We start from the raw sequence: 27,217 nt of genomic DNA, 5'->3' as shown, positions 1-27,217 counted from the left end.
AGACAGACAGCTTCACGCAGTATTTGTGTTGTACTGACACCAATGCACCGACAGTAAGGCATCTCTTGCAAAAGGCAAGGCTAAAGACAAACAGGATATTTAAATGAAACATCACGTCATAGAAATGTGGCTCTTCGGTGCAGTATTCTTGAAAGTTCAAGGTTTAAGGAAATGTTTCAAGCAGTGAACATCTGAGTGTTCAGAAGGGTTTGCATAGTTTGATAGCGGAGGTGAATGATGCTGGATTAATGCTAGTGTGTGTTTTGGTTCCTGGTAACATCCTTAACAAAAGAAGTCTGCTCATTTTCCATCTACAATTATAAAATAATTGAAAGTTTCATGTATAAAAGCAGACTGAAAAACAAACAAATCCCATCCCCTTACTGAGATGGGTTCATTTCCAGTGAGATATAAGGTCAAACAAGGACACTTGCACACAGGACTGTATTGTCCCATGCTGGACAACAGTACACTTTCTCAACTATTGGACCCTGTCACAAAACACATGAGTAACCATAGCAACAACCATAGAAACCTGTTGCAAAAGTTCAAGTATCTCCATACACCAAGGATCCTCACTATCTTTATCCTAATGATGAAAATGTTTGATCATGTCTCTTTAATACAAAGAATGTTTAATACTATTAAGTTAAAAATGTGAGCTAATAATGTGCCTTAAATCTTGGTGACACCCTAAACTGCCAACAGAGGGCTTTTATCTAATATTAACATGTAATGTTTCATGTACAAAGACTCATATAGTGAGACGCAGGGACATACACAGACACTAGCAAGGCTGTGTCAGTAATACTTATTATTTAAAAAAAGCAACAGTCAATGTTCAAGTATTTTTGTGTTGATTTTAAAACTAAAGAATGGCTTCATCCTGTGATTTTAACAGATTTTATTGACTTGATTTTAAGACCAAAGAGCCCCACAACCGTTACATTTAGTTTGGTGCCCATTTGCTTTGAACGACTATGTAATATGGATTTGAATATGTCTATGTTCCTCAATTTCTCAGGAAAAGTTGCTCTCAACAGCTTTGTGACCAGGTCTTAAGATAAAGACAAAAAAATGTTCCTTAGTGTGTTAAGAGTCTTGAACCTTTGCAACAGTGATCCTGTGTTCCTGAAATGCATAGTAACCAGTGTCAGCATCAACAACACACACATGCAATGGCCGTAAGAGACAGAGAGAACACATTATGGCTGCATGCGGCTTCAGAACAAGGCACAAAAGATACGATTAATCTGGCATCAGTACAGAAACACCGGGAAGAGTCGAGAGGCACTTTATGACTCTTTTAAAAAACAAAAACACTAGCAGGTCGCTGATGACTGTCACACGTAGACCAGTAGAAAATGCTGGTTGGTTTGACTGTCACTGGCGTAAGCTCTCATAGTCCTTAGAGACTAGAGGGATTTAGCGGTTGCTCCTCATGGCCTCCTTGGCTGCCAGGATGAGGGGGGTAAGACTGGACAGAGGCTTGGCCAGCTTCAAGAAAGGATGCTGCAGACACACAGAGAAATGAATGAACACATGAAATATAATAAATTGAGGAATTGACTATTTTTAGGATTGAGTGCAAAAAACATTCTTTAACTCTAGATGCTCTATTCTTCAGCTGCTGCTTCTAAACTGCGAAGATTTGCTGCTATCTTTGTCTTATAAAATAGTGTACTGGTAGTTTCGGGTTTAAGACTGTTGGTAAGACAAAACAAGCAATTCGAATATGTCACTTTTTTTCTTATCTTGCAAGGCAGCTGGACGAGCTTGAAGCCTTACAAGATGGATTCTCACATGATCTCATGATGCCGTTTTCATACAAGAATCCATCTCATAAGTTATGCTTTTATGTCAGCAATCAACGTTGCGAATTCAGCTGCCTCGCAAGGTAAGACAGTGATAGATGGTGATAGGCAGATGGTTCATCCTATCATCTGCCAAGTATTTTTTAAAAGGTCCCTGCCCTTTTTAAAGACTTTTCCAAAGACGAGTTCTCAGATGGTTCTGTGTAACAAACCATCTGGTGCGGCAGGTTAGTTTTTTTCAACCCCCGATTCCAATCTGAGCACTTCAATATTGGGTATCTGCCCATACAGAGTCTGACTCAACACTAATATTTATCTAAAACACACTGCGCACACACACAGTTAAGAAAGGACCAGTGTTTGGACAAGTTTATTTTAGAGGCTGATGCTTTCTAACATTTCTTGGACAAAATGATCAATCAAGAAAACCATCAGCGTATAAATTGTTGTTGCAGCCCTAATGCACTGTATGTCTTTTTGAAAGAGAGAGATACTCGTATATTGAGACAGTGTGCGAGTGTGTAAGCCGGCTGTACCTGTAGCAGTTCTCGGCCTGATCCTCGTTTCTCCACGTCCATCTCCAGACAGCGGGACAGGAAGGATCTGAAGACAGGAGACAGCTTCTCTGGACTCTGCAGCTCAGGAGTCCCATTGGTGGCGATTAAATACAAAGCCTAAGACAAAGACAAATATAGCATGGTAAGAAAAGCTGTTTCATGTTATGTTAAATTACATACCAGGATCTTTGTTGATAGGACAAAATACGCAATTTGAAAACATCACTTTGGGGAAATTTTATAAACTAAAATATGAATCATAAAATATTAAAAAGTTTAATCATGTTGAAAATAACCGATACTTTCACACACAAACAGCAAAACAGCTGCCTTCCCATTCTCCCTTCCAGTCCAAACTCACCCTGAGAGGGTTCTCGTTCAGATATGGAGGCTCTCCCTCCACCATCTCTATGGCCATAATGCCCAGGGACCAAATGTCAACTTTGGGTCCGTAGGCTTTCCTGGTCACCACCTCTGGAGCCATCCAGTATGGAGTCCCCACCATGGTGCTGCGCTTGCTCTGCTCTGGTGTGATCTGGGCACAGAAGCCAAAATCGGCTGCAAAGAGAGAAATGGTTTAAGATCCAAAAACATACACACGCATGTGCTATTCAGTCAGATATGTAGAGTATGTGTTTGTGGATCTGTGTGTGTTCATGTCTGTTCGCATGCGTGTTCCCTCACTGAGTTTGACTGATCCGTCCATTCCCAGCAGTACGTTATCACTCTTGATGTCTCTATGGATGACCTGATTGGCATGAAGAAACTCCAGAGCCTGGAGAACCTGGACACGGAGAGGAAAGAAGTTAAGACTCCCCAAAAATTAACACATGATGACAGTTTTCTTACACAGGGACAATTCAAAGTGCTTTACATAAAAACAGATGAAAGATTCATAAATAGTCACAGTGAGTCAGAATACAATTATTAGCAGCAATTAAAAGCAAAGGTGAACATATAAGTCTTTGGTTTAGTTTAGTTTTTAAAAGTAGCCAAAGAAAGTAGATAAGTATAGCACAGTAAAGCACACAGTTATTTTAGTGTCTTTGTCTATTTTGGTACTAAACATACAAGAGGCGAGGGCCTCATATACTATTATGAGATTTGTTCATTACAAAAATAGAATACAGTCTTGTATGCATCTGATGGAACAGATATGCTTCTATTTAAGTAATATAGCTGTCCGCATAGGCTGCGTCATGGTTTAATGAACAGAATAAAGAAAAAATAAGACACAGATAATCTGATGTGTTCAGGGAAGAAGGGCGGAGCATTCCTCTCAGAGGTTTGTTGAACTGTCCAGTGTCAGATTGTTGTCTGATTATTTTGAGCTTACGTAAACTGACACGAAAAGGGTCTGTGTTCTCTGGTTGCTATGGCAGCCCTAGCTGCAACGCTGAGACTACAGTTCACACTTACATTGCATTAAAAAGTTTCAGGTGACACCCCCGAGGTGGTGGATTTAAATATAGCAGTGTGTATAGCAGTGTGTGAAATTGGTCAAGCATGGAGTTTGATGCCCCACACCCAAAATTGTTCCTGAAAGCATCCTGTGACGACAGCGGCGGACAACTGAAGCTGCTGCTGACGAGCTGCTTTCACTACGCGGCCTCTGTAGGCATTGTCCAACAGAAGTGCTTTGACAGGTTTTCACTGACGTTTTGAAAAGGTTTTGTACTCGTAAGCCCACCTCTCTGCACACAGCGGCGATCTGAGCCTCGTCCATGCACGTCTCTGTCACAACATCAGTTAGAGAACCACCAGCCAGGTACTCCATCACCACAAAAAGCTCATCGCCTACAAGGAAACTAAAAAAAAAAAAAAACACACACATTCACAAAGTAGTCGACTCACAGTTACTGCTGTGAATGTGTTGTATGTTTATCTGTACAGTGTGTGTACAGTGAGTGTTTGTTAGGTCGGGGTTACCTGTCTACAAAATTGACAATGTTAGGGTTCTTCAGCTCCTTCATGACCAGGATCTCATTGATGATTAGCTCTTTCTTCGGCTGCTTCTGCAAGTTGATCTGTTTGATGGCCACCTGCAGAACACAATATTGTGTAAATGTGGTATCACAGTATTGAACAATATTTAGCTTGTAATGATTTTTCTTCACAGTTCAATCCAACCTCTTCATAAATTGGGGAACTTGTGGCTTTTGTAGTGGCAGAGATGAGGACATCTTACCTCTTGTCCTGTTGCAACATCAATGGCTGTGTAAACTGTTCCAGATGCCCTGAAAGTAAAAAACAGTGGGACGTGATATAAAAAGCCTTTTCTTTATTTCTCCTTCTCCTTTGGTCAAGAAACCAAGTCTGGATGAGCAACCTACTTGACAACTATGTTTACATGCTTTGAATTCTGACTCACCCCTGGCCAATCTTTTCATAGCGAGTGTATTTCTTCTTAGGATCTCCGATACTGACAATAGTTCCTAAGAATCACAAAAAAAAAAGAAAAAAAAAGTTAAGAGCCAAAAATAGATATGGCTTTGTGTCACATGTGTCACATCCTGTAGTTCTATAAGCTTGTGTGTGTGTGTTTTACATACTGAGTTTCTCCATGATTTCCTCATCGGTCATCTTGCCTCCCTTCTTCTTCTGTTTGTCAGCTGCCTTGGAGGCTGCGTCTACCTCTGGAGCTGGGATTGGGTCTATCACCGACCTCGTGTACACCTGACACAGCAAACAAAAACAAAAAAATTCTTTTGTTCTTGACATTTCCCGAGGAACACTGAACCTTGGACGATCTTGCCCTTCTTATTTTTGGCTGCTATGTTGTTTTTTTGGGTATTTGGATAAAAAGCTGTAATGCCCGCTAAAACTCATCATAGGAAACAATATCAAAAGATTTCTTGATTACATTATTCATTGTTCAAAAGTGCAATGTGTTTCTGGTACTTTCATGTTATAAAAAACAAATAACACAATCTTCTTATCATGACTCACTGATTTTGTGTGTTCTGGCCGCGGTGCCACAATGGGAGGCGGTGTATCGTCGTCGTCATCATCGTCTCCATCCTTGCCAACTGACTGGGAGGTTGCGGTACCCTGCTTGCCTGGCTGCAACAGCAAACATACCCACATGTAACACAGAAACAGTTAGAAAATGCTGAACGTATGTAAAGTCATGTTCTGAATGAGAATGGAAGTGATGAGTGGAACTACTCACCGACTGAGAGTCTTTATCTAAAAGAGAGAAAATAACAGAACAGAAAGTGTAAGAACAGAGCAGAGAAGCTGCACAGTTGCAAACTTTTGACTTTTAATCATCCGTTGGGCAAAAGGAAAACTGACCCGAGGCGGAAAAACTGAGGTATTTCTGTTTTCCACTGGTGGAGTCGTAGAACTTGAGAATGTCGAGGACGGCCTGTGGATTTTGTTTCTGCTCTGATTTACTGATGTTAGAGGTTTGAAGGAGACGGGCCCACTGCTCTGGCATGCCCTGGACACACACACACACACACACACACACACACACACACATAGTTAAAAACATATGCAAGAAACAGGAGGTGTAGCTCCCATACTGGAGTGAGTCGATCCGATTCCCTGATGTTTAATACTGTACCACATTTCTAACTTTCATAAATACAAATATTACAGACTTATACATCGATTACTAGTTTCCAAAAGTACATTATGTATGTATGTATGTATATGTGCTGTGCTTAAAAGTACCATTTAAGAGTTGGTAGCTTAACATCACAGCAACAATATAGTAAAATGAACTATCTATATCAGGTTTCACAAGAGGCTTAACTATATCTTCAAAGCCCATGAACACTATTAACTTTACATCTTCAGGAGTTAAAGAGTAATTTACTGCACATATACTCACTGTACATAAACTTTTGCATGCATGACAGAAATTTTACAGCAAAAAAAAAAAAAAAGGAATTATTATTTACTTGACTCCGGAAGTTTTTGACCACAATGCAGAAAATGTGCTTTGCTTGTTTCCGTTTTATCCTGCCAACTAAATGTCTGTGCAGTTTTAAGGATTTCTGCGTGAAGTCAAATCCGAGAGTGTATTCTGAAACATGTTACGTTGCCCTAGCTGGGTTCTGCAACAATCATGGCACAACTACAGCTGTTTATTTCTATTGAGCCAATCACTCATTGGGCTACAGTGAATCATTTTTATGCAATATTAAAAAAGGGGCAATCCCCTCAGCACAACCGAGTCTATGAAAACAGTTGTATAATATCTTCTGTGGCTCTGTGGAGGCTTTATAAAGTCAGCCAGATGAAGTCATTAAGTATCTCTTCTTACGTGTTTAACAGGAAGCCTGCATTACAATCAGGAAGTAGTGCCATCTGATAAAAGGTGATTTTTTTAGTAGCATCATGGGAATTGTAGGAGTAAGAGAGAAAGTGACAGCAGGCCATGCACAGAATTCAGCTCATTTCCATATCAGCTTGTTTTCATTACTAAATAGGACTAAAACTAACTGGCATGCACTTACAAAATGTGGGTTTGTTCATTCACTGTGATAAAGAGCAGCGATCACAGCGAGAGGAAAGCTTGGAGTGGAGATGGCTTTGCAAGACGTGTGTAACTAAAAAAAGGAGAAGGCTCCCGAGACTTTCTTCAACTTCCTTATTGTAGTCTTCCCTATCAACTATCTCTACCCAAATCTCCACTAACATGAAAAAACACACACACAGCCAATCACAGTTTCTTGTGGTCACCACGTGGTATATCATTAGCCACTGTTACTCTGACATGTAGCAACATTTCTGCGGTGTAGCCCAAAGTGTCACAGCCTATGTATGTAGCTGCCACAAGCATGGAGTATCCCATTAAAGCAGAAGTATAGATGAAGGAGTATAAAAGTCAGGAAATCTTAAAAGCTTAAAAGTCTTATTTTTGACCAATCTTTTAAAAATGTTTCTCCTTGCTATACTAAATCTCTGGAATAGACCTTTAAGGTTAGATGCTTACAGTGAACTCTCCAGTGACAGCGTCAAAGCCCACATGGATGGTGTGTTCAAAGTCCGAGGGGGAGGAGATCTCAGGCCTGTCCTTGTCCCGGTCCTTTTTCCTGCCTGCTGCAGGTAAAGGTCAAGGGTCAATGTCTTGGTCATCCACTGACATGCATGTTTTGGTTTTTTAACAGTACAGCATGTGTGTCTAGGTATATGTGTGTATTCATCATGTCTCTCACCTTTCTCAGAGGCAAACATGGAGATGATCTTGTTTCTCTTCCTCTCCTCCGGTACAGACGGCAACGGCTTAGAGCTGTGATTGGCTGACTGAGGGTCTTTGGCTCCTCCTTGGCTGCTCATCCTGACAGGGGGGGCGGGGGGCTTGTCCTCACACACTCCGCTGTCACACATCTACACACACGTACACCTGTAGAGTCGCACAAATGCAAACACACTCATGAAATACAATAAGTTTGTTACACACTCAATCACTGGTTCACTTCTTCCTGTTTTTTTTTTTTGGTTTTTTTTGTTTAACATTTCACAATGCTCATCAAAGCAGCACAACGCTAGCCCAAAATGCTACTCAGAGACGCCTTTTTCAATTTGACAAATCAAGAAAAACTTAGCCTACATTACACCGAGTAAAAACAACTAACAAAATAGCATAAAGACGCATACACAGACCAGAAATCCATCCATGTCGCCAGCTGTGGATCTGTGCTGAGTGTTGGAGCGAAGGGAACAGAGAGTGTGAACAGGAAGCAACACTGAATGGGTGAAATGACGTGTTGAGTCTCGCTCACAGTTACGAATGAATGAGGAAGGAAAGGAGGCCAAGAGACAGAGAGAGAAACAAGCGTGCCTACGAGAGAGTGGGTGATTGAAAATAGTATGACAAAGTAAGTTAAATGGAGCTCAGTGAAGAAAAGCACCGTAATAAAGAAGGAGAACTGAGCTGGAAAGTGTGAAACCTCAGAAACATGACAAACACCCAGTGGTGGAAAGTAATTGAGTAAATCTACTGAGTAATGTGCTTCAGTACAAAGGGAAATCAATTTATAGAACATATGATAACCTTATAAGTACAACCCATTGTTCCCTATTTTGGCCACTGACCCTTTTTCAGTTGTTTGCGGTTCCACCAAAGAGATATTTCCACTTTTAACTTCTGTTTCAACACTCAAAAGACTTATAATGACCTAACATTTCAAAGAAAAGCACAGATCTGATTAATGTCTTAAACACAAGTAGACATTTTTGTAGCTTTATGCCCAATTAATCATCTCGACCCCTCAGATTTGTCGAGGGGGCCTGACTGCTATGTTTTTAGAGGCCAATGGACTAAACCTCCTGACTTCACATAAAGTAGCTCAAACTAGCTCCATCTCAACCAGCTTCAACGTTAAAATGTCTCTAACTAACTAATGCATCAGTATTAACAATCTTAAACTGATAATACTTCTGTACTTTCACTGAAGAATGATTTTGAAGTGTTTTACTTGAATTTTTTGACACTTTGACTACATCTCACACGACTGCTTGTTATGGGTTGAGTGTCACCCATTAACCTAATATGGTGAAAACTGAGATTGTAGAGACACATGGGCACATACAGTTACACATGCGCAAGCACACAATCCTCAACCACAAGAGCACCTTGCAGAACAAGCAGTTTGATCGACTCGGAGCTGCCGTCTGCATTCTTGGTGACATCACAGACAGGAAACAGGAAGCAAACAAAGGTTTCCTCACTTCCTGTGTCTGACCACCAATGACACAGCGCGTATCAGACCTGGGTTACAAACGTGGCTCAGGTTTGTATGCCGTTGACCTCGTCTTCACACGTAAACCCTCCTCCCGCTGCAGCCCTGCTGACCTGATTCACCTCTCAATCAAAACACCACAAAAAGGGAGCCCGACATAACCTCTGAAGAGAACTAGAAACACATTTGCCAAAATACACAATGTCAGGCTTTTGATGTTGTTGAAACAGACGATTCCCACAAGCTGAAGAACTGAGCCTTCAGGCTACGAGCAGAAGACACAGCCACACTATCCTCTGTGCTCGAGGCTAAAATACTCACATTTCTGAAACATTCCTCATATTGTAACTCTAACATTTTATAATGTAATCACTGCACCCTACTGTGCAATGATTTTCAGTCATAGGTTGGCTGTGTACTACCTGTGGTGGCTTTCTCCCCCGTAATTCATGTGCAAACTGATTTTAAACTCAAATCTTCCAACATGGTGAGACAGTCAAACCATTATAAAGACACAATCCAATGAGCTAGTCCAAATGGAGACAATGAGACACTCCCCTAGCTCTCTTTACGCCCCCAAGCATCTTTTTCAACGCCTTCTACAGTAAGCTGCTAAGGACTCACCTGTTTGTCGCCTCTTCTGTATCTTACAGAAGACCAGGTGAACAATAGAAATGGCTGTATTCCCAGCGAGCGTATGCACCTCTTTCTCTACTGCTCATTTATCTACTTAGCTCCCGCTGCTTCCCTCTATCTGTCTTTTCACTCTTCTCAGGGCAGGTCCTAACAGGCTGCCTCATTCCTCAGCGATCCTGGATGGGGCAAGTGTATTCTTGCCCTGGCAGGATAAAATTAGACCCAGTCCAGCCTTAATGTGCATTTTCAAAGTCTGCGTGTGTGTGTGTGTGTGTGTGTGTGTGTGTGTGTGTGTGTGTTGGACTGAATGTTGGGTGCTGGCTGGCCAGGCTGAGACAAGTTGTCTCTCAGTAGGAATTTCATAGCCTCGGGGCTGCTGGAGTTTGGGCGTGTACATATGTTCATCACACACGCGCACACACGCGCACACACGCACACACACGCACACACACACACACACACACACACCTCCTCCTCATGCAAGCCTCATCTAACACACATTCCCTGCCCTAAAAACACACACTCCCCTTACCAACAGGGGCTCCATTGTGAGCACATGTATGTCTTTTATGAAGTGTAGCTTAGAGCTAAGCCTACTGAGCGGCAGTAGAACAACTTTGAGGGGAGCAGGCAGGTGCACACATCAGCACCAAAGGCTACAGTGTTTGTATAACTTCTGACTCGCTTCCTAAAGCTGCTGAAATGCTGAAATGAAGACAGAAAGCCTATAAAAGTTTTTTTTTTAATCATTAAAGGAATAGTTCAATATTTTGCATAAATACTGGAAACAGGAGGAAACTAGTAGTCTGTGCAAACAAATCCACCTACCATCTCCTCTAACGTTCCACAAATAATACGTTACATGATTTATTTGAGTGTAAAAACACCAGTTCTCTGTTTTCAGGAGATAATGTGCCAGACTATTTCTTGACTGGGACGGGTTGCAAAGATTCAAGAAAATTGCTGGTCATAGCCACAAAATAGTGCGGCACTAAAGTAAAATGCTCAAGTAAAATTTTGGAGCCAGGCTAGCTGTTTCCACCTGTTTCTAGTCTTTATGCTAAGCTAAGCTAACAAGCTGCTGGCTGTAGCTTCATATTTAAAGAGACAGGTGTGAGAGTGGTATTGTTTTTTTCATCAGTCGGAAAGAAAGAAAATTACCATGTTTCCCTAAAAATGCAGAACTATTCCTTTAAGTCATTAAAATCCAGCTTTGTATTTATATATTATATTAAAATAGCCAGTGGTTTCCAGCTTGAAGGTGGGGGCAGTTTAAAGGGGTAACAAGACTATCGACAGAGTAAGAGAGAATCCAAAATCTATTGCTTTTTACACACAATGGTGTTATTTTTTAGTACCTTTCTCTGGATAGTTTTACCCTCTCAGCCTCTGGATGGGTGGCTGGTGATTATCTTTATGATTAACTGATTGATTGTTAACGCTATCGTATCGTATAGTGACTTAACAATGTTGATTTAAATGATCAGAGTTGTAGTTTGTTATTTTTCTGTCGATCAACACATCATTTAATCTAGAAGCTGTTTCAACCCAAAGTCTTGACCTACATTCATTCATCTATCCATCACAGCTTTCCTTCACAGTCCTGCCTCTGGGCCTTTATTTTTCCCAAATGTATCTCCTAAAACTCTCCACGCTTAGCTACCAAAAAGATTATTTTACAGCCAGACAGCATACTGCAACTATCTTACATCCCATTGCATTTGCTGTTAGATTCTCTTCTCATGATCGCTGTACCTCAGCCTCTTGCCACATCTGTCTGTCCTTCTTGACTTCTACTATTCAAGTATCTGTTCTCTCTCTCACCGCATCCGAACACTTTCTATTCCCTGTGGCTGGCCACCGTCAAGGGAAGCCCACTTCCTCATCCTGGAACTCCCCCGAGCCCCTGAGGGTCACAGGACCAAGCCGTCCAATCAGAACGCAGCAAACACAGCCGCTGAGCTGTTTACAGGAAGTGGACAGCAAGTCTTTTGTATTCGGCTTCTATAAAAGGAAATTCTGCGGAGGACTTCCTGGAAGGAGTGATGAAGCCTACACACACATACACACACATACACACACATATGCACACATGCTCAAACGCTGCCCTCTTTCATTCACTGACACAGAAACATACTGTACAAATCACCACAGACAGACACACACACACACACACACACACACACACACACACACACACACACACACACATACACACACACAAACCCACACTGTCTGAGTTCACCACCTTCCACACTCACTTCACTGATTATGGCTCTGGCAGCGGACAGGAGTGTAAACACGCTGCCCAGCTGCTGCACGCCTACACCGAACAGCTTATCCTGTTATTCAAACAGCTGCCTCACCCCTGTGTCAACATTTTGACAAATCAAATCGCCAACCAAACACTGTCATAACTCCAATCTATGATTTGAACTGGAGCAGGTACAAAACAAGCCTCTGGGTTTAAAGTCGTAGCCCGTTAGTTTTGTGGTCCAGCTGTATGAATGAGTGCTGTGGTGTACCGGCATGGACTGTTTCCATCAAGCAGAGGAATTACATCTCAGTGTCTTCAGCGGTAGTTTAAAGGATAGGTTAAAGTATGTCTTAAAACAACAGTCAGGAGTCCAAATGAGCTGTAATCATTCCTCCTGTCCATACTAACTATTACAAGACCCCTTCATCCTCCTTCATTTCCTTTAAATATACTTTTTTATTTTCTATCCTCTCCTGGACTTACCCGTCACTCCTTTTATTGCTCTTATACACACACTTAATCTCTCCCACACTGTACAAAGGTCATACATCTTGAAAATACATGGATGGCAGAAGAGATGATACTACCAGTTTGATAAATGTATGTGTTGCAGTCTGCAGTCCAAACATAGACAATCTAAAGACCCCCTTCATAATAAGTGATGCAGGACAAAATCTACTCATTTTGTGCACAAATGCATTTAAAAGTTGATCTGAAGCAGCCTGGGTTAGTCATATCAAGTGATTATCTGCCACATTTACAGTCTTTTTGTATTTAAATTCACTCTTTGTGTTTCCCTGTTGAGCTGTGGTGGTAGAACAGTAACAAAAAGAGAGACTCTGTCAATATAAAGACTGTTACATTGAAAGATATCTACTTGATTTGACTAAAGCACACACATTACTTATTACAAAGGGATCTTCAAATGGTCAGTACAGGAGGAATGATTACAGCAAGAAAAACCTGATTTGGGCACCTGACTATTGTTTTAAGAGACTTGAAAAACTGTCACTTCTCCTTTAAGCCCTTGTATTAAAGTTCCCCTTCACTCAAAATGTGTTTTGCTTATTTTTTAACCCTAATGGGATGTTTAAGCTTCACTGTGTAGAATTATACACGTGCCAAGTTCGTTACATTCGTCAGCGGATGGCGGAAAGTTTGTCTGTGCTCACCAGCAGTGATAGCCATAGTGATCGGGAGCTAATCGTGGTCCAGGAGGATGTAGGAAGCAGCACCGGCGACCATAAGCAGACAAATTATTACTCCAAGCATTATTGTATATTGTAAAGGATATGTAAAGGGGAACTTTAAACTTATAGGAGGTAGGAGAGGTTGTAACCAAACTAAAATCTGGCTGTGACTGCAGTTTTACAATTCATTTACAGCTACTATATGTCTGGTATGTTCAGACTTCACCTTGATATTGATTTAGATTGTAGCTTGGTGAAGTCACAAAAGTGATCATTTCCAAACCAGGAGCTGAAAAATATCCATTAAACCACACGTACTCATTGGGAAAGTTACCCCTATTTAAAATGTAGTAATGTAACTATTCTAATTACTTAATCAAGTAATGTAACTTATTACATTTGACTCTTGGGCTAAGTGTACCCATTAATCCCACCAAAATATTAGTTGAGGTGTTTTATCTCTCATTTGGACAAAAGTCAAAAGTCTGGCATGAGCTTAATTGGTACTATGACACCAATTAAGGCCAACATGTGCTCCAAATAAGCCCACGTGATTGACATCATTAATTAATATTAATATTATATTAATATTACAAATATTAATTAAAAACAGCAATTATGTATTTAGTAACATGTTAAATATTTAAAAAATGAGGAAAAAACCCTCCTCCTCAGCTACATTTTAAGTTTGACTTCAGATGTAATCCCCTTTGTAATGATCAACTTCTTAAAAAAATAACTTTAAATTAATTACATTTTTTCTCAGTAAGTCACATTTATCTTGTAATTAACTCACGTTACATGTAACTAAATACTCCCCAACACTGCCCATCAGACATGTTTAGGCCCTTTTGAGTCATGTACTGTAAACCAACTGCCTCCATTGTCTGTTATTACAGATGTTTTTGTATTAACTTCACATGTTATTCCAATGCTACTGTTCTCTCCAGAAGACTGTTATTACTTTTGGTTTGAGTTAAAAAAGAAAGCAAACCACAAATCCCTCCAACATCTGGATCTCCTGCCTGCTGCTGCTGCTGCTGGGCTTTATTTATACCCCGGTCTGACAGGAAAAGTGTCTCCTTTGCAGTAAACCAAACAGTCTGAAAGCTTCCTGTGTTCAAAAAATGTCTTTGTAAGCATCTTAACACTAAATTAGTAACTTCTGTATGAGACAAAAGTCGGACTGGCTGTGATGAATGACCAAATCTAAACTCACCGGTTGCTGTCAACCACAAAAACTCAACCGCACTCCGGCCAAACTCCCGAAACTCCGCCCCGCCGCTGCTGACTTTCACGCCGGGTTAAAAAGCTCAGATTTGACGCTGAGATTTCACAAACACTCCCGGAGGTGTGAATAAACTACACCGCCTTTTATCACACTCACTTTTTGTCTCCTCTCTTTCTCCTTCTCCCCCCCGAGTGGCTTTCAGCTTTGGCTCTTCTCTTGTCCCGGGGAGGAACCGGAACGTCGTAGAACAAACCGGGGGAGTCGGAACCTGTCGGCTTCCGTAGAGCTCATTGGGCAAATAGCAGACGGCGCGTAAAACGCAGGGGCAAAAGAAGGCTGAAGCTGCTACGTGTTTACGCAGCGTCAGGCTGTGAAAAGTTGGTGGACACTACACCGGTAACAACGTGATGTAGACTTTTCAAAATAAAAGACTACTTCACTTTCTACTCCTGTATTCTCTAAACTTGCACATTTGTTTTTCATTGATGTAATATCTAATGAAAGCCATCACTTTTTTCAATTAATAACATTCAATTAGTGTTATATATTTTTTAAAGCTTACAGCAGCATCTTGAGGCTTGTTCAGTTGTAACACATGTGACATAGTTAATTATATAGTACAAGATATATGTGTTGAGTTAATTATTAATCAGTTATGTTTTATAATTACACAAAATCTCTGCTTATCTAATATGCTACTCCTCCAGTCAAGAGTGTTAGTTTCATGTTCACTTCCGTGGGCCCCTATAATTTATGTCTCGACTCCCACTTCTGCCTCTCCCTTTTGTCACCGTACTCTATGGGAGAGGTAAACGTCTTTTCTGTTTGTTTGTTTGTTTGTTTGTTTGTTAGCTTAAACTTTTTTGGTGCACAATGCTAAAATGTTTTTTGTGTCATTTGATTTGTGTAGGGGCTCGAGTGTTTCATGCTAACCTTGAGTTAAAGGAACAGTGTGTAGGACTAGTGGCATCTAGTGGTGAGGTTGAAGACGGCAACCAACTGAATACCCCTCCCCACTCAGCCTCACCTAAGAGAATCATCACAGGCCAATGTAGTTATTAATTTGTTGTTAAATGTGTGTGCAAATATATATCACAGAAATACAAATAAATGTTCAAAACAAATACTAGTAAGAAAAATATGTTTAGATTTATTTTGAAGCTTATGCCCGGAAGTTCTGTGCTGGCTGCAGCTAGCTTGACTTTTCCGGGTCGACAATCAACAAAAAGTGGCTAAAAATCAGCTACAGCAAACAAAAATATTGCCTGAAAACTCGACCATCACCGAGGTGAATAAAAAAAGGTATCAAACTCTGCAGATAAGCAACACAATTTATCTCTAACTATTTACAGAAATGTGCGTCGATCTGACTAGCGTTACCTGTTATGAAGTCACATTAGCTACAGAAGAGGCATGAAGTGTGCACACATCCAGGCAGATTATTCAGGTGCAAGACAAACACATTTTCACTGCAGGATTCAAAGGAGTGAATGAGGTCTGCACATAGGGCACAAAAACCAGCACCAGTCACCAGCCAAAATGTTGGTAAATATGCAAGTGGCTGCTTCACTCATCAGCCAAAAAAACAAACAACAACAAGCAAGTGGTTATCCACTGAGTGGCTGGTAATATTTAAGCAGTCAGTGGCCATTTTTCTTGTGGAAAAAAAAGTAAATTGTAAAATCCCCAATAAATCACAACATTTAAGTGGATATCTGATAGGGATGTGCAGGTATTGAATTTCCATACAAAGTATTATTGTTGACAAAATGATAAAAACAGTGTTACCATGTTAATTCTGAAACTTTTCTGAAATACTACTGTATAGTAAAATAACTTTACACCGTGGCTGATTTGGATTTAGTCCAACCAGACAAACTGAACAATGAAGTGTAATTTTCTGCACCCTGAGAATGAATTATTTGCAAATCACTAACAAAAGCAGGCAGGTTGTCTAAGGTTTAATTAAATGCAGATCATTGCTCCTTTCTCTTAGATTCTCTCTGTTCTGATTTATTTTGGGTTTTAAGTAGTGTAAGAAAATAACCAAAAAGTGACCTAGTTTGGGTGTTTCTCTGTGTGGCCAAAGGACACTGTTCACTGTTCCCCCTGAAAATAGTGGAGATGACAGTAATGTACAGTAACTGGTTGGCAGTATTGCTACCATCAGAAAGTTGTAAAAATGGTATACTGGCATATCTGTAGTACCTGTGTGCCCCCAATGACAGCTGTTGATGGGTCACTTTGTCATTTAAAGCTGCTCTCTATACTCTCTCTATACACTATTTGTTCTCTGTCTGAATTTACATCCTTTTATTTGTCTGTTTGTGTTTGTGCTCCAGGTGTTATGTTTCCCCCCAGGTGGAGGTTCAGCTGGGACAGGTGCACTGAGGTGGACCTCTTCACAGACCGCCATACTCTCTCCCAGGCCATCAGTGCTGCAGCAGCTGAGGAGCCGGATGCAGACGGCAGCGTGCTGTTTGGCCAGCTGAAGGGCACTGTGGTCGGCCTCAAATATTACACAGGGGTGGTGAGCATCAATTTGAATCCTCTAGCGCACCAGTTTCAAATAGAGGACAAAAGAAAGAAATACCACACGTTGTCCCAATCTTAAAATCATGTATGTTCTGATTTGTGGACAGGTGAACAAAGGGGAGATGGTGGGTTTAGTTCGAGAGCCACAGAATCCGTATGACAGCAATGCGGTGAAGGTGACCAACATTTACGGCAGCCAGGTGGGGCACATCAAGCGGCAGCTGGCAGCAGCTATGGCTTACGTCATGGACAAAACGTTGGCCAAGGTGGAGGGGTGAGTTATGGGACTATCATTGCTGACCATCACTGACATGTAGCAGGTTAGCATCCTGACCCTGACTAACACCTACTAACCCTGAATAAAAGCAGAATTTCCTACTACTGATAACTTTTCCTCTTAAATATGTATATTTGGGGTTGATTCTCAAGATCATTACATTATTTCTCCAATCATTTCCTCCATAATTGTCTGTGAGCATCTGTGTGTTTGTATGTATATTGTAACACGCCTCATTGCTCGGTCAGGGTGGTGTACTCAGGGACGAACAACGCATTCTCCATGCCGGTGATACTGTCCTTCTGGGGGAAAGAAGAGAACAAAAATGCAGTGACTGAAGCTATGGTACGTCGTGGATTCAAACTCGACACAGGTGGAATCAAACTAGGAGGTACACACACACACACACACACACACACACTCAGGCATGTCACCTGTCTTGTTTCCTCGTATGTCCAGGTATCACACATATCATCAAACATGTGTTTAACTTCAGGTGGAAATCAGACATTTTCCAACAGTCCAGGTGCTTGGACAATGGCATCTAAAAAAGGTTTGACCACCCGACTGACTGCAGACGAGGTAAACTACTTCAATATTCTGTCAATATTTTTTTTTTCTCCTTGGTGATGATTTCAAATGTTTTTAGTGTAAATAGGAGTCAATGTTTTTTTGCAGTGAAGTGCTGAATACTTGTTCTGCTATATTGATGTTGGCTGACTGGGTGTTGCGAAACAGATTTGGGTTAATCTTACAACACCTTTTCATTCTTTTCTCTCAGCTGAAGAACGCATTTGACAATCTGTTTGACGGCTTGATGGAAAGTAAAGATGGAGAGAAGGAAGCAGCTGAGGTTTGTATATGTATCTGTGTTATAAATAGTTTAACAGCAATTTTGTCATTTCATAAAGATTGCATGTTTTTTTTTTTTATTTGACACATCTGTCACTGTGGATAAAACGTGATGTTTGATGTGAACATATTTCCCTCTTTCTGTCCAGTCTGTGAGTACTCCCCTGCTGCTCCACCAGAAGCAGGCACTGTCTTGGATGTGCGCCCGAGAAAACAAATGTGCACTTCCACCCTTCTGGGAGAAGAGAGGAGAGCTGTACTACAACAGCCTCACCTGTTTCTCTGCCAAAGAAATACCAGAGAGGGTTCGGGGGGGGATACTGGCAGATGACATGGGACTTGTGAGTGGCACGCACGCATTCAAAAACGTTTTATGTATGATTGAAAGTAATCAGGAAACATCCGGATTCAAACATCCCTGAAAGGGCCTGCGTTTACCGTGACAGCAATCTTCATACTTTTGCTATTTAAACAGATATGAATCAGCACTAAAAACCCTTTTTTGTTGTTTGTTTGTTTGATTTTGGGGTTGTTGTTTTTTTTCAGGGGAAAACTCTGACAACCATCGCTCTGATCCTCACCAACTTCCACAAAGGAAAGCCCCTGCCCGTGGAGACATGTGTAAGTGGGGCCCAGGAATGAGCACAATCCTAATCACAGAGAAGTCATAATAATTCTAGTAGTAAATATCACAACTCTAGATGCTTTTATTTGCTGTCCTATATCTGTAAACCCTCTAAGCATTACAAGTGTAGGATAAAAGGGGAAAAAGTATGTCTTTTCATCCTTTTTGTACACTACAGTAATGCTCAGAGGCTTTAGTGATGTACATATAAGTGTGCCTGTTAGGGAGTAATGGGGATTGAAAATTATTTATAGTCTCTGTGTGTGCAGGAGTCTTCACCTAGAAAAGCCAGTACTAAATCACAGATGGCCTCCAAACCGGAAGGTACACACAACTTGCAATACATTTCCTATAGCAGATGTAATCATTTCATGTTTTTTCTACCTGCCTGATAGCTAGTCCTTATCTGTCTCTCTGTGTGACGGCGTCTTTGTTAACAGGAAGCAGCAGTGCAGGCGATGGAGCAGGAGGGAGCGATACAGCTGCTGGCTCTCTATGCGCAGACTCGTGAGTGTGATTTAATTGATTATAGCATGCAGAAATGATGTCAATATGTTGAGATATGTTTTAGTAATTAATGCTTTATTCTATCTAGTTAGCTCTCTTCTAATCATAACCTGATATGTTTCTGTGTGGATTAGTGCCAAGATGGAGGTGATCTGTGTTGATATGCCCGATATAGTGGAGAAAGCAGACAAGTCAGAGAAAAGTAAGAGCTAAATGTGTCATCTTTTTATAACATCTTGTCACTTTTAAATGTGCGTTTATGCCATTTTGTATTAATTATATGGCAACCATACTTTTTTAGGTGCAGGCAAAGGAAAGATGAAAGCCACCAAGCGAAAGCCAAGTAAAGGTTCAGTAGATTAACTCTGTGTATTTGTGCACTCAGTAAATCAGTGTTTGAATTTAGTTTGGATAGCATTATTTAATAGTGTTATTTATTCTTACTGTGCAGAGGCCCCGGTATTACTGGAGGATCTGGACTTTGCTGCCGCACTGTGTGGCTCATCATCAGATACAGGCTTTAAGAAGAAGAAAACTACCATGAAGGCTAGTCCCTCACAGAGTGAGTTAACAGCATATTTCTACCTGGTGTTGTTTGTTTGAAATGTTAATGTAATGGTGAAAGTTGTAGTATGTATATTGGAGATGTCTGTACATCTTTGTTGTTGCAGGTGTTGAACCCTCCATCATTGAAAGTGCAGAAGATTTATCAGCCAGGGCGACTCTCATCATCTGCCCGCTGTCTGTGCTCAGCAACTGGCTGGTAGGAATTCCATCTTAATGCAATTTGAAGATGAAACCAATCAATTAATTTATTTGTTTTTTTAAAAGGAAACTAATCTGCAACCATTTTCATAATTGATTCATAGCTTCAGTAATTTTTCAGGCAAAAATGCCAAACATTTGCTCATTGCAGCTTTACACATTTCTTTGTCATGTAAGATTGAGGTGGACGTTTCAGTTTTTGACCAGACTTGCAAATCTAAATGGCTACTTTACACTATTTATGACATTTGAAGACAAAACAATACATTGAGATAATTTCAGTAGATTAGCAATCGTTAGTTCCAACTGTAATGCAGCCCTGACATTTATATTGTAGATAAGTAAAAGAGAAAGCTGCTCGCCACATTGTAAAGCAAGTGAAAGATGAACAAATGGCTAGGATGATAAAGAAAAAAGTGGTCTCTATGTTATTGGAAGGTTTTTTTGTCATATGAAATAAAAGTCATTAAAGTCATTTATTTGTAATTTCAAGCGGCTTCAGTGTCACCTTTCCATCCCTGAGGTCAGTATGTAATGTTTTCTTCGGTGTGTGTGTGTGTGTGTGTGTGCGCGCGCTCTCTCAGGACCAGTTTGAGCAGCATGTGCGAGCTGACGTGAAGCTAAATGTGTATCTATATTACGGCTCAGAGCGCAACAGAAGCAAGAAGTTCCTGTCCTCGCAGGATGTGGTGATCACCACGTACAACGTCCTCTCTGCTGACTTTGGGGTGAGTGATAACGGGTCACATGAGGAGCTGCAAGGTGAGCCGAGGTGCTCTCAAAGTTAATACGGTGCTACAGAGTGTGCATTCATTACTCTGATAAACGTGCTCATCTGATCGTCACAGAGGAATGTTGAACAAAGATGATCCATTTAAGTTCAGTTTAGAAATGTGTTCATTTGCATCTGAACATTTTATTTATACATTTTAATAAGAAAATATGTGTGCTTCCCTTTCAGAATAAGAGTCCCCTCCATGGTATCAGTTGGCTTAGAGTCGTGCTGGATGAAGGACATGTCGTACGAAACCCTAATGCTCAGATGAGCAAGGCCGTGCTTGACCTCAAAGCTCAGCGGCGCTGGATTCTGTCTGGTATACATTTACCTGAAGACCTACACACACACACACACACATAAATAAATAGTCCAATATATCAACAAACAAACATGGCTACATTATAATTTGAAATTATTGTTTGCTGTCCCCAAATATAATTATAGTTTTCTGTCACAGGGGCACGAGATAATGCACACACACACACACACACACAGTCTCAGTTACGTCTCATCGGATATTTGTGTTTATGAGCGTTTGTTTACCCCCCCCCCCCCCCCCCATCCATCCAGGAACGCCTATCCAGAACAGTGTGAAGGATCTGTGGATGCTGGTGGCCTTCCTGCGTCTGAAGCCATTCGATGCGAGGGAGTGGTGGAACAGAGTGATCCAGAGACCCGCTACACAAGGAGAACGGGAGGGCCTGCAGTGAGTAATCATACCAGCAATGACATTAGAGGGCGCTAGTGGGTCATGACAGTGATACAGTCGGTCTCTGAATAAAATATTGATGTGGTATAAATGTTTTTTCTAGATTAGGTTAATCACATCTGGCAAAGATGATGATGATGATTGGCTTACGTCGTAATTCATAAACATTTTATACCCACAGTGAACAGCTGGTTGAACAAACTTGATATAATTTTGGTAGCTCTACATTTTTTATTGGTTTTGAGTTTGGAAAAGTCTCTTAAGTCACTTTGGATTGAATTGATTAAAGCTTTGTTTACAGTAGAATGTTTCCACTCAGATTTATTTCAGTAAGAAAAACCAAAAATGTTCAGTTTATGTCCTACATGATAAACAGAAGCATCCAATTTTGACACTTGTGCTGGAAAAATGACTGAAATGAGTATTTGATTAAATCTGAAATAGTTGCTGCTTAATTGTTTGATAAATCAACTAATCGATGAATCATTAATTAGGAGGGGTGTGACGATACACTCAGCTCACGAGCCGAGACACGATATTGGGTTCATGAGATCGAGACGAGACGAGATTTTAACTATATTTTTAAGAAAACTTCAATGAGGAAATACATGACTGTTCTGTTATTTGAAATTCACAAAATGGAAATTGAATTGAAATGTTTTAGCTAATTATCTTGTAATGAATCACTTTAAACAGTATGCAGCACTGTAAAAGGTTTCCCCATATAGATATTTTATAGATGGATCGTTTTGGTATTCATGGAAATAACAACCATAAATACAAAAGTTAGATACAATCACAAATACTAAAAAGTAAATTATAAAGATTAGAAAAAAAATCTAATATATAAATATAAATTAAATAAAGAATCCAATTATCAAAAATTATAATAGTATAAATAGTAAATTGCACAAATCCTGTATCACATAAATACACAAGTAGAACAACATATAAATTGTGTTAAAGTGTGACTCATTTTACTTTTTGCATCATTAGGCTTCCATAGATGTGCTAGATTCCTCCGCTCCTCCATACTGCTGCTCTTCTCAGCAGGTAGAAGCTGTAACAACGTTAATGATCCACACGTGACATTATAAAAAGAAGACATGAAGTGCGAATGAGCGATAGAAAACCGATCTTCTTTTTTTTTTTTTGGTGCGCCCTTTAATTATAGCTTCGCGAGACAAAATTCACTTCGACGAGAAATATAGTCGCGCGTTAGTCTCACGATATCTAACAAGATCTGCTGATAAACTGTGGCAAATTCCCAACTAATTACTGGATGAAAGTTTGTTATTTATGCATCTGTCATATTTCAGTAATGCTATTCAGACACACCTGTTGATACTTACAGGAACCTTCAGACCCTTGTGAAGTGCATCACCCTGCGGCGGACCAAGAGCAGTGAGGTGAATGGGCGCCCTCTGGTGTGTCTGCCTGAGAAGACTGTATGTGTGGAGCAGGTGGAGCTGAGCCAGTCAGAGAGGGAGGAATATGAGCTGGCACGCAATGAAGGAAGAAACACCATCAGCAGGTGTGTTCCAGTTTGTTTGTGTACAAAAAGAGACCGGTCAGCAACTTGCAAAGAGATGATAAATGAGGATATTTTGACAGGTCATATGGCTCTTTTACAAAGATCTTTTCCATATATCTGGGGTTTTTCTTAATTGTTTTAACTCTGTGTGTAGATATATGGCTGAAGGGACGGTTTTGAGGAATTACGCTGATGTCCTGGCCGTCCTGATGAGGCTTCGACAGCACTGCTGCCATCCTGATCTGCTGGCAAAGATATCCACAGATTTAGGTAAAACCTGCACTGTGATATGATAAAGATTCATTCATGTGCTTGATATACTGTGTATTTTTTGACTCTAACAATGGTTTCTATTTCGGTAGTTCTATCATTATATGGACAGTTTTCCCAACTTAAATCTGTGAAATTGAATGTTTAAGTAGGATTTATTAATTTTAACTGTTCCACTGCAAAATTAATTTCATTTTCATTTAGTAATTTGCCTAAAACAGGTAAAGTTTGATATAAAAATATTGAATCAGAATTGGTTTTAAAAACCCAACATGTGTAAATATAACAGAGGATGTTATCTTCAGCTGCAGCTCTGGCTTCAAAACATGTTCATAAAGATTTATTTCCCTCTGTGTTCATTTCCACATATAAATAGCTAAAATATTTTGCCTGCAGGTGTTGCAGCCACGCCTGCAGAGCTTCGGGAGCATCTGATAGAGAAGCTTCGGCTGGTGTTGGCCAGTGGCTCTGATGAGGAGTGCTCTGTGTGTCTGGACTCCATCCGTCTGCCCGTCATTACGCACTGCGCCCACGTCTTCTGCCGGCCCTGCATCGCACAAGTCATCAGCACTGACGAGGTACGTGTACTGCCCTCTGCAGACAGCAGCGTTTTCTAAATAGCAGATAATTAGTATTTAGCAGCTAATCTTTTCCCCTGTGGTTTGTGTGTGTGTGTGTGTGTGTATAGGAGACGGCCCGCTGCCCTCTCTGTCGCAATGAGATAAAGACCAATGAACTGGTGGAGTTTCCGCAGGAGGAAATTGAAGAAGAGAACAGTGCAAACTCTGTGAAATGGAGGACCAGCTCAAAGGTAGACTGCATATATTGAGGCTGCAAAATGAACTAATCCACCAAGCCTTTGTGGGTTTTATTGGCTCCTCCTGCACATTTCTCTTTTGTTAGTTATTGTTCTCTGTTCCTAAACTCAATGTCCTGCATGTATTATATGTATTTCTTGGTTTATTCATTTGTTTTCTCTCGTGTAATAAAATAGAAATTTAAAAATGACACAGGGGATTACAAAAAATGCCCAAAGTAAGCGTGTTGGACTTGGCAAAAGGATGTAGTTCCTTAAAGTTGTGCTTTTGTCTCCACAGGTACAGGCGTTGATGGGAAACCTGCTCAGGCTGCGATGTGAAGACAGCAGCATTAAATGTTTGATCGTCTCTCAGTTTACACGTTTCCTCAACATACTGGAGACTCCGCTCAGGTAACATAGTCCGTGCTATTGGCTTGCTTTTTGAGAAATAAGCATTCATTAGCAATACATAGATATATGTCATCGTTAATGTAAAAAGCTCTCATAAGTTGTTTCGGCTCTCTTGCTTAATGTTATTAGTTTTTTCACAATCACTTTTATCAGAAATCATGACGTACAAAGTTGTAAATGAGACTCTGATGTTCCTCTCTTACACCATTTCTATTTACATTTGTCAGGAAGTCAGACTGGCAGGACTTCCTCTTTTATGGTCACTTCCAGCCTAACATATCACCTACACTTCAGCGATCACCACTATGTCAACTCTTATGAGCACTTTCACTTCAACTCCACCCAGCTGCTACACTTTCAGACAGCAGTTTCATTCAGTGCTTACACCTAAATTTCTTCCACTGCTCCCAACTTTAACTGTTTCAGATGTATCGATTTGAAAAATTAGGTTCTCTAGTGTTCTAATAGTGATTGATTTTGACTTGTGTCTTGGCGTTGTCGTCCTCCGTCCTCTTCACCAGAGAGCACGGTTTCAGTTTTGTGCGTTTGGACGGCACCATGAGCCAAAAGAAGCGCGCCCAGGTCATCCAGGAGTTTCAGAGCTCAGAGGCCGACAGCCCTACCATCATGCTCCTGTCACTCAAAGCTGGAGGGGTGGGGCTTAACTTGACTGCCGCCTCTCATGTTTTCCTCATGGATCCTGTAAGTATGAATTTGGGGCCAGAGTTATTACAGAGTTTTATGGAGAAAATATTAAATGAAAGAAGATCAAAACATCTTCATAGAGCTTTTTCACATAACATTTTTGACTTGTCCTACCAGGAAAAGCACAGGTGTAATTGATATCATCAGCAATGATTCAAGTGTCCAAGGAAGCCATACTGGTGAACCATTGCGCACTATACCAGGGTCGTGACTTTGGAAAAGCTAAATGGAATACTGCCATCATTTATGTTAATTATCGCACCTGTCCTTTGTCAAAATGTGAAAAAGATCTATTGCAAAGCTCCAATTTATTTTGTCAGGGCATGAAATTAAACATCAAAAGGGGGGGAAAGAGCAGCGAAGAAGTGCAGGATTGCTATTTCACACAAGAAATAAGTGTTTACGGGTGTCATAAAATGGCTTGTACAACTGGCAACAAAATCTGTGTCCCCAATTGGTGAAAAGTAGATTTTTCACTGGTTCGGGTTAGTCTCCAGGAAATGAATGTAAGTCTTTTAGGGTAAATACCCCAAAAGTGACTTAAACCTGTGTTTGTGTGATTGTGTTTTAGGCATGGAACCCAGCTACTGAGGAGCAGTGTATTGACCGCTGCCATCGTCTGGGTCAGAAGAGAAACGTTTTTGTCACCAAGGTCAGAAAACCGGGACTCAGTATGTTTACTGTATTATTATGGTTTGTAGTGGAAGCTTAGAGCACATCCTTTTGTGGCGAGGCACACTTTCCATAGCACATTTTATACTATCCAAACCACACAGTGAAGACCTATTGTATTTCCTTCTGATTTAAAACAATTTATTATTTTAAATTTCAGACTAACAGCATTTTTAGAAGTTAGATATGACTCATACTAAAGTTATGAGAAAGGTTTCTGGCTGTGGAATTCAACTTACAGCACCAATCAAAAGTCGTGTGTGTCTATTTCTGTAGTTTATAGTGAAGGACTCAGTGGAGGAGAACATGGTGAAGATCCAGAGGAAGAAGCAGGATCTGGTGGAGAAGGCTTTCGGTTCCGCAAACACGGACAGGAAAACATCTCGGATTGATGACATCAAAGCTCTGATGGAGTTGTAGATGTCTGACAATGGACCAATCTCATGTTTGGCACAGTTGTGTTTAAACTGTACACAACAGTTTTGACTGTTCTTTTTTTGGGATCAAACTGTTCATATCTGGAGAGTTTCAGTAAACTTTTGCACACACTGTTGTTGGTTTGCTCATATTTCATATAGTTTCTTTTGTACTTGATGATTAATGTTCAAACTTCTGTTTTATTTCTATTCCTATTTCTATTTTTTACTTAAAGAAGGGATATAAAATTCTGTATAGAGCTTTGTTGTTCAGTTTGTGATGCTTATTTACAATTAGTTCATTAAAACATCAGATGGTTTCTATGCATGGAGGTGAGCTGATAAGAACTCAAACATTGAACATCTCGGGATAAAGACTAAAGAGAAAAACACATCTGGTGCAGCAACTTCATTATTGAAAAATATTCAATTTTAATAGTTTAGATCCAGATGTTGTTGTTTTTTTAGATTTTTACCCCATTAATGGATTAAAGAAATGCAGACTACTGATTTTGTACATTTGCTGTTAATGCATTTAACCAAAAATAAAGCAGCTTTCAGAGTGCTTGGTGCTTTTCTAACAATTTAAACCCTTGTGCCTTACTAAGGACATTTTTGGCTTTTCATGTTTTATTTTCTTTATGATTTGGGCTGTGTCCATGCTCATGGCATCAAATTCTCCAAGAACATTATTTTTATGATCTATATATTTTTTATTTTAATCAATCACTTATAATAGGTCTATAATACACTGCATGAACAAAATTGTGTCTCACTCTGACACCCATACCAACACACCCAGGTCATTTCGGATGCAACCACAGTTTTGCTGTGCTTCATAATACAAGACGAGTAGGACTGGGGAATTCATCCATAGGTAAAATACAGTTAAATGTTAAATGATGTTATCTGGTGAGTATATGGAAAATAATTCATTTGAAAAAATGTGTTTATTAAACAATAGAATAGCATTATTATT

The 27,217-nt window shown here is 40.3% G+C and overlaps 2 protein-coding genes across 5 annotated transcripts; one reads left to right on the top strand and one right to left on the bottom strand.

Moving 5' to 3' along the window:
• Nucleotides 1-821: 821 nt before the first annotated feature.
• On the bottom strand, nt 822-14,619 carry LOC128375567 (serine/threonine-protein kinase PAK 2-like). Of its 4 annotated transcripts, none has more exons than XM_053335948.1 (15): nt 14,540-14,619; nt 7,543-7,730; nt 7,320-7,426; nt 5,669-5,816; nt 5,544-5,560; nt 5,321-5,434; nt 4,924-5,047; nt 4,743-4,806; nt 4,560-4,608; nt 4,301-4,413; nt 4,062-4,179; nt 3,056-3,155; nt 2,733-2,929; nt 2,351-2,488; nt 822-1,512 (listed from the first exon to the last, which is right to left on the bottom strand). In XM_053335948.1, the coding sequence occupies exons 2-15, from the start codon at nt 7,712-7,714 to the stop codon at nt 1,426-1,428; spliced, it is 1,548 nt and encodes a 515-aa protein (XP_053191923.1). In that variant the 5' UTR covers nt 7,715-7,730; nt 14,540-14,619; the 3' UTR covers nt 822-1,425. The 4 variants fall into 4 exon arrangements, with proteins under 4 accessions (XP_053191923.1, XP_053191922.1, XP_053191921.1 ...); XM_053335947.1 differs by having other exon boundaries at nt 14,372-14,596; XM_053335946.1 differs by lacking the exon at nt 14,540-14,619 and adding an exon at nt 7,991-8,132.
• A 955-nt stretch (nt 14,620-15,574) lies between these two features.
• hltf (helicase-like transcription factor) lies at nt 15,575-26,734 on the top strand. The gene is made up of 25 exons (XM_053335564.1): nt 15,575-15,685; nt 16,726-16,913; nt 17,026-17,192; nt 17,444-17,586; nt 17,692-17,777; nt 17,977-18,048; nt 18,197-18,388; nt 18,594-18,668; nt 18,942-18,996; nt 19,113-19,179; nt 19,314-19,381; nt 19,481-19,522; nt 19,631-19,741; nt 19,851-19,942; nt 20,529-20,672; nt 20,906-21,038; nt 21,293-21,428; nt 22,786-22,965; nt 23,120-23,235; nt 23,632-23,813; nt 23,924-24,046; nt 24,333-24,445; nt 24,967-25,147; nt 25,722-25,802; nt 26,099-26,734. The coding sequence occupies exons 2-25, from the start codon at nt 16,731-16,733 to the stop codon at nt 26,240-26,242; spliced, it is 2,886 nt and encodes a 961-aa protein (XP_053191539.1). The 5' UTR covers nt 15,575-15,685; nt 16,726-16,730; the 3' UTR covers nt 26,243-26,734.
• Nucleotides 26,735-27,217: the final 483 nt, after the last annotated feature.

Source organism: Scomber japonicus, chromosome 16, assembly GCF_027409825.1.
Source record: "Scomber japonicus isolate fScoJap1 chromosome 16, fScoJap1.pri, whole genome shotgun sequence".
Taxonomy (NCBI): domain Eukaryota; kingdom Metazoa; phylum Chordata; class Actinopteri; order Scombriformes; family Scombridae; genus Scomber; species Scomber japonicus.
Note: the sequence above shows the minus strand (reverse complement) of the source record. Positions and strands in the feature narration are given on the sequence as shown.

What these genes read in the sequence shown, in the direction of transcription:
- LOC128375567 (XM_053335948.1), bottom strand. Translation starts at nt 7,714, where the DNA reads ATGTGTGACAGCGGAGTGTGTGAGGACAAGCCCCCCGCCCCCCCTGTC. An exon ending in GGAAATCATGGAGAAACTCA is followed by an intron (nt 4,807 to 4,923) that starts GTATGTAAAACA and finishes TGTGATTCTTAG; the next exon opens with GAACTATTGTCAGTATCGGA. An exon ending in ATGTTGCAACAGGACAAGAG is followed by an intron (nt 4,414 to 4,559) that starts GTAAGATGTCCT and finishes TGTGTTCTGCAG; the next exon opens with GTGGCCATCAAACAGATCAA.
- hltf (XM_053335564.1), top strand. Translation starts at nt 16,731, where the DNA reads ATGTTTCCCCCCAGGTGGAGGTTCAGCTGGGACAGGTGCACTGAGGTG. An exon ending in GGAGAACGGGAGGGCCTGCA is followed by an intron (nt 21,429 to 22,785) that starts GTGAGTAATCAT and finishes TGATACTTACAG; the next exon opens with GAACCTTCAGACCCTTGTGA. An exon ending in AATGGAGGACCAGCTCAAAG is followed by an intron (nt 24,047 to 24,332) that starts GTAGACTGCATA and finishes TTGTCTCCACAG; the next exon opens with GTACAGGCGTTGATGGGAAA.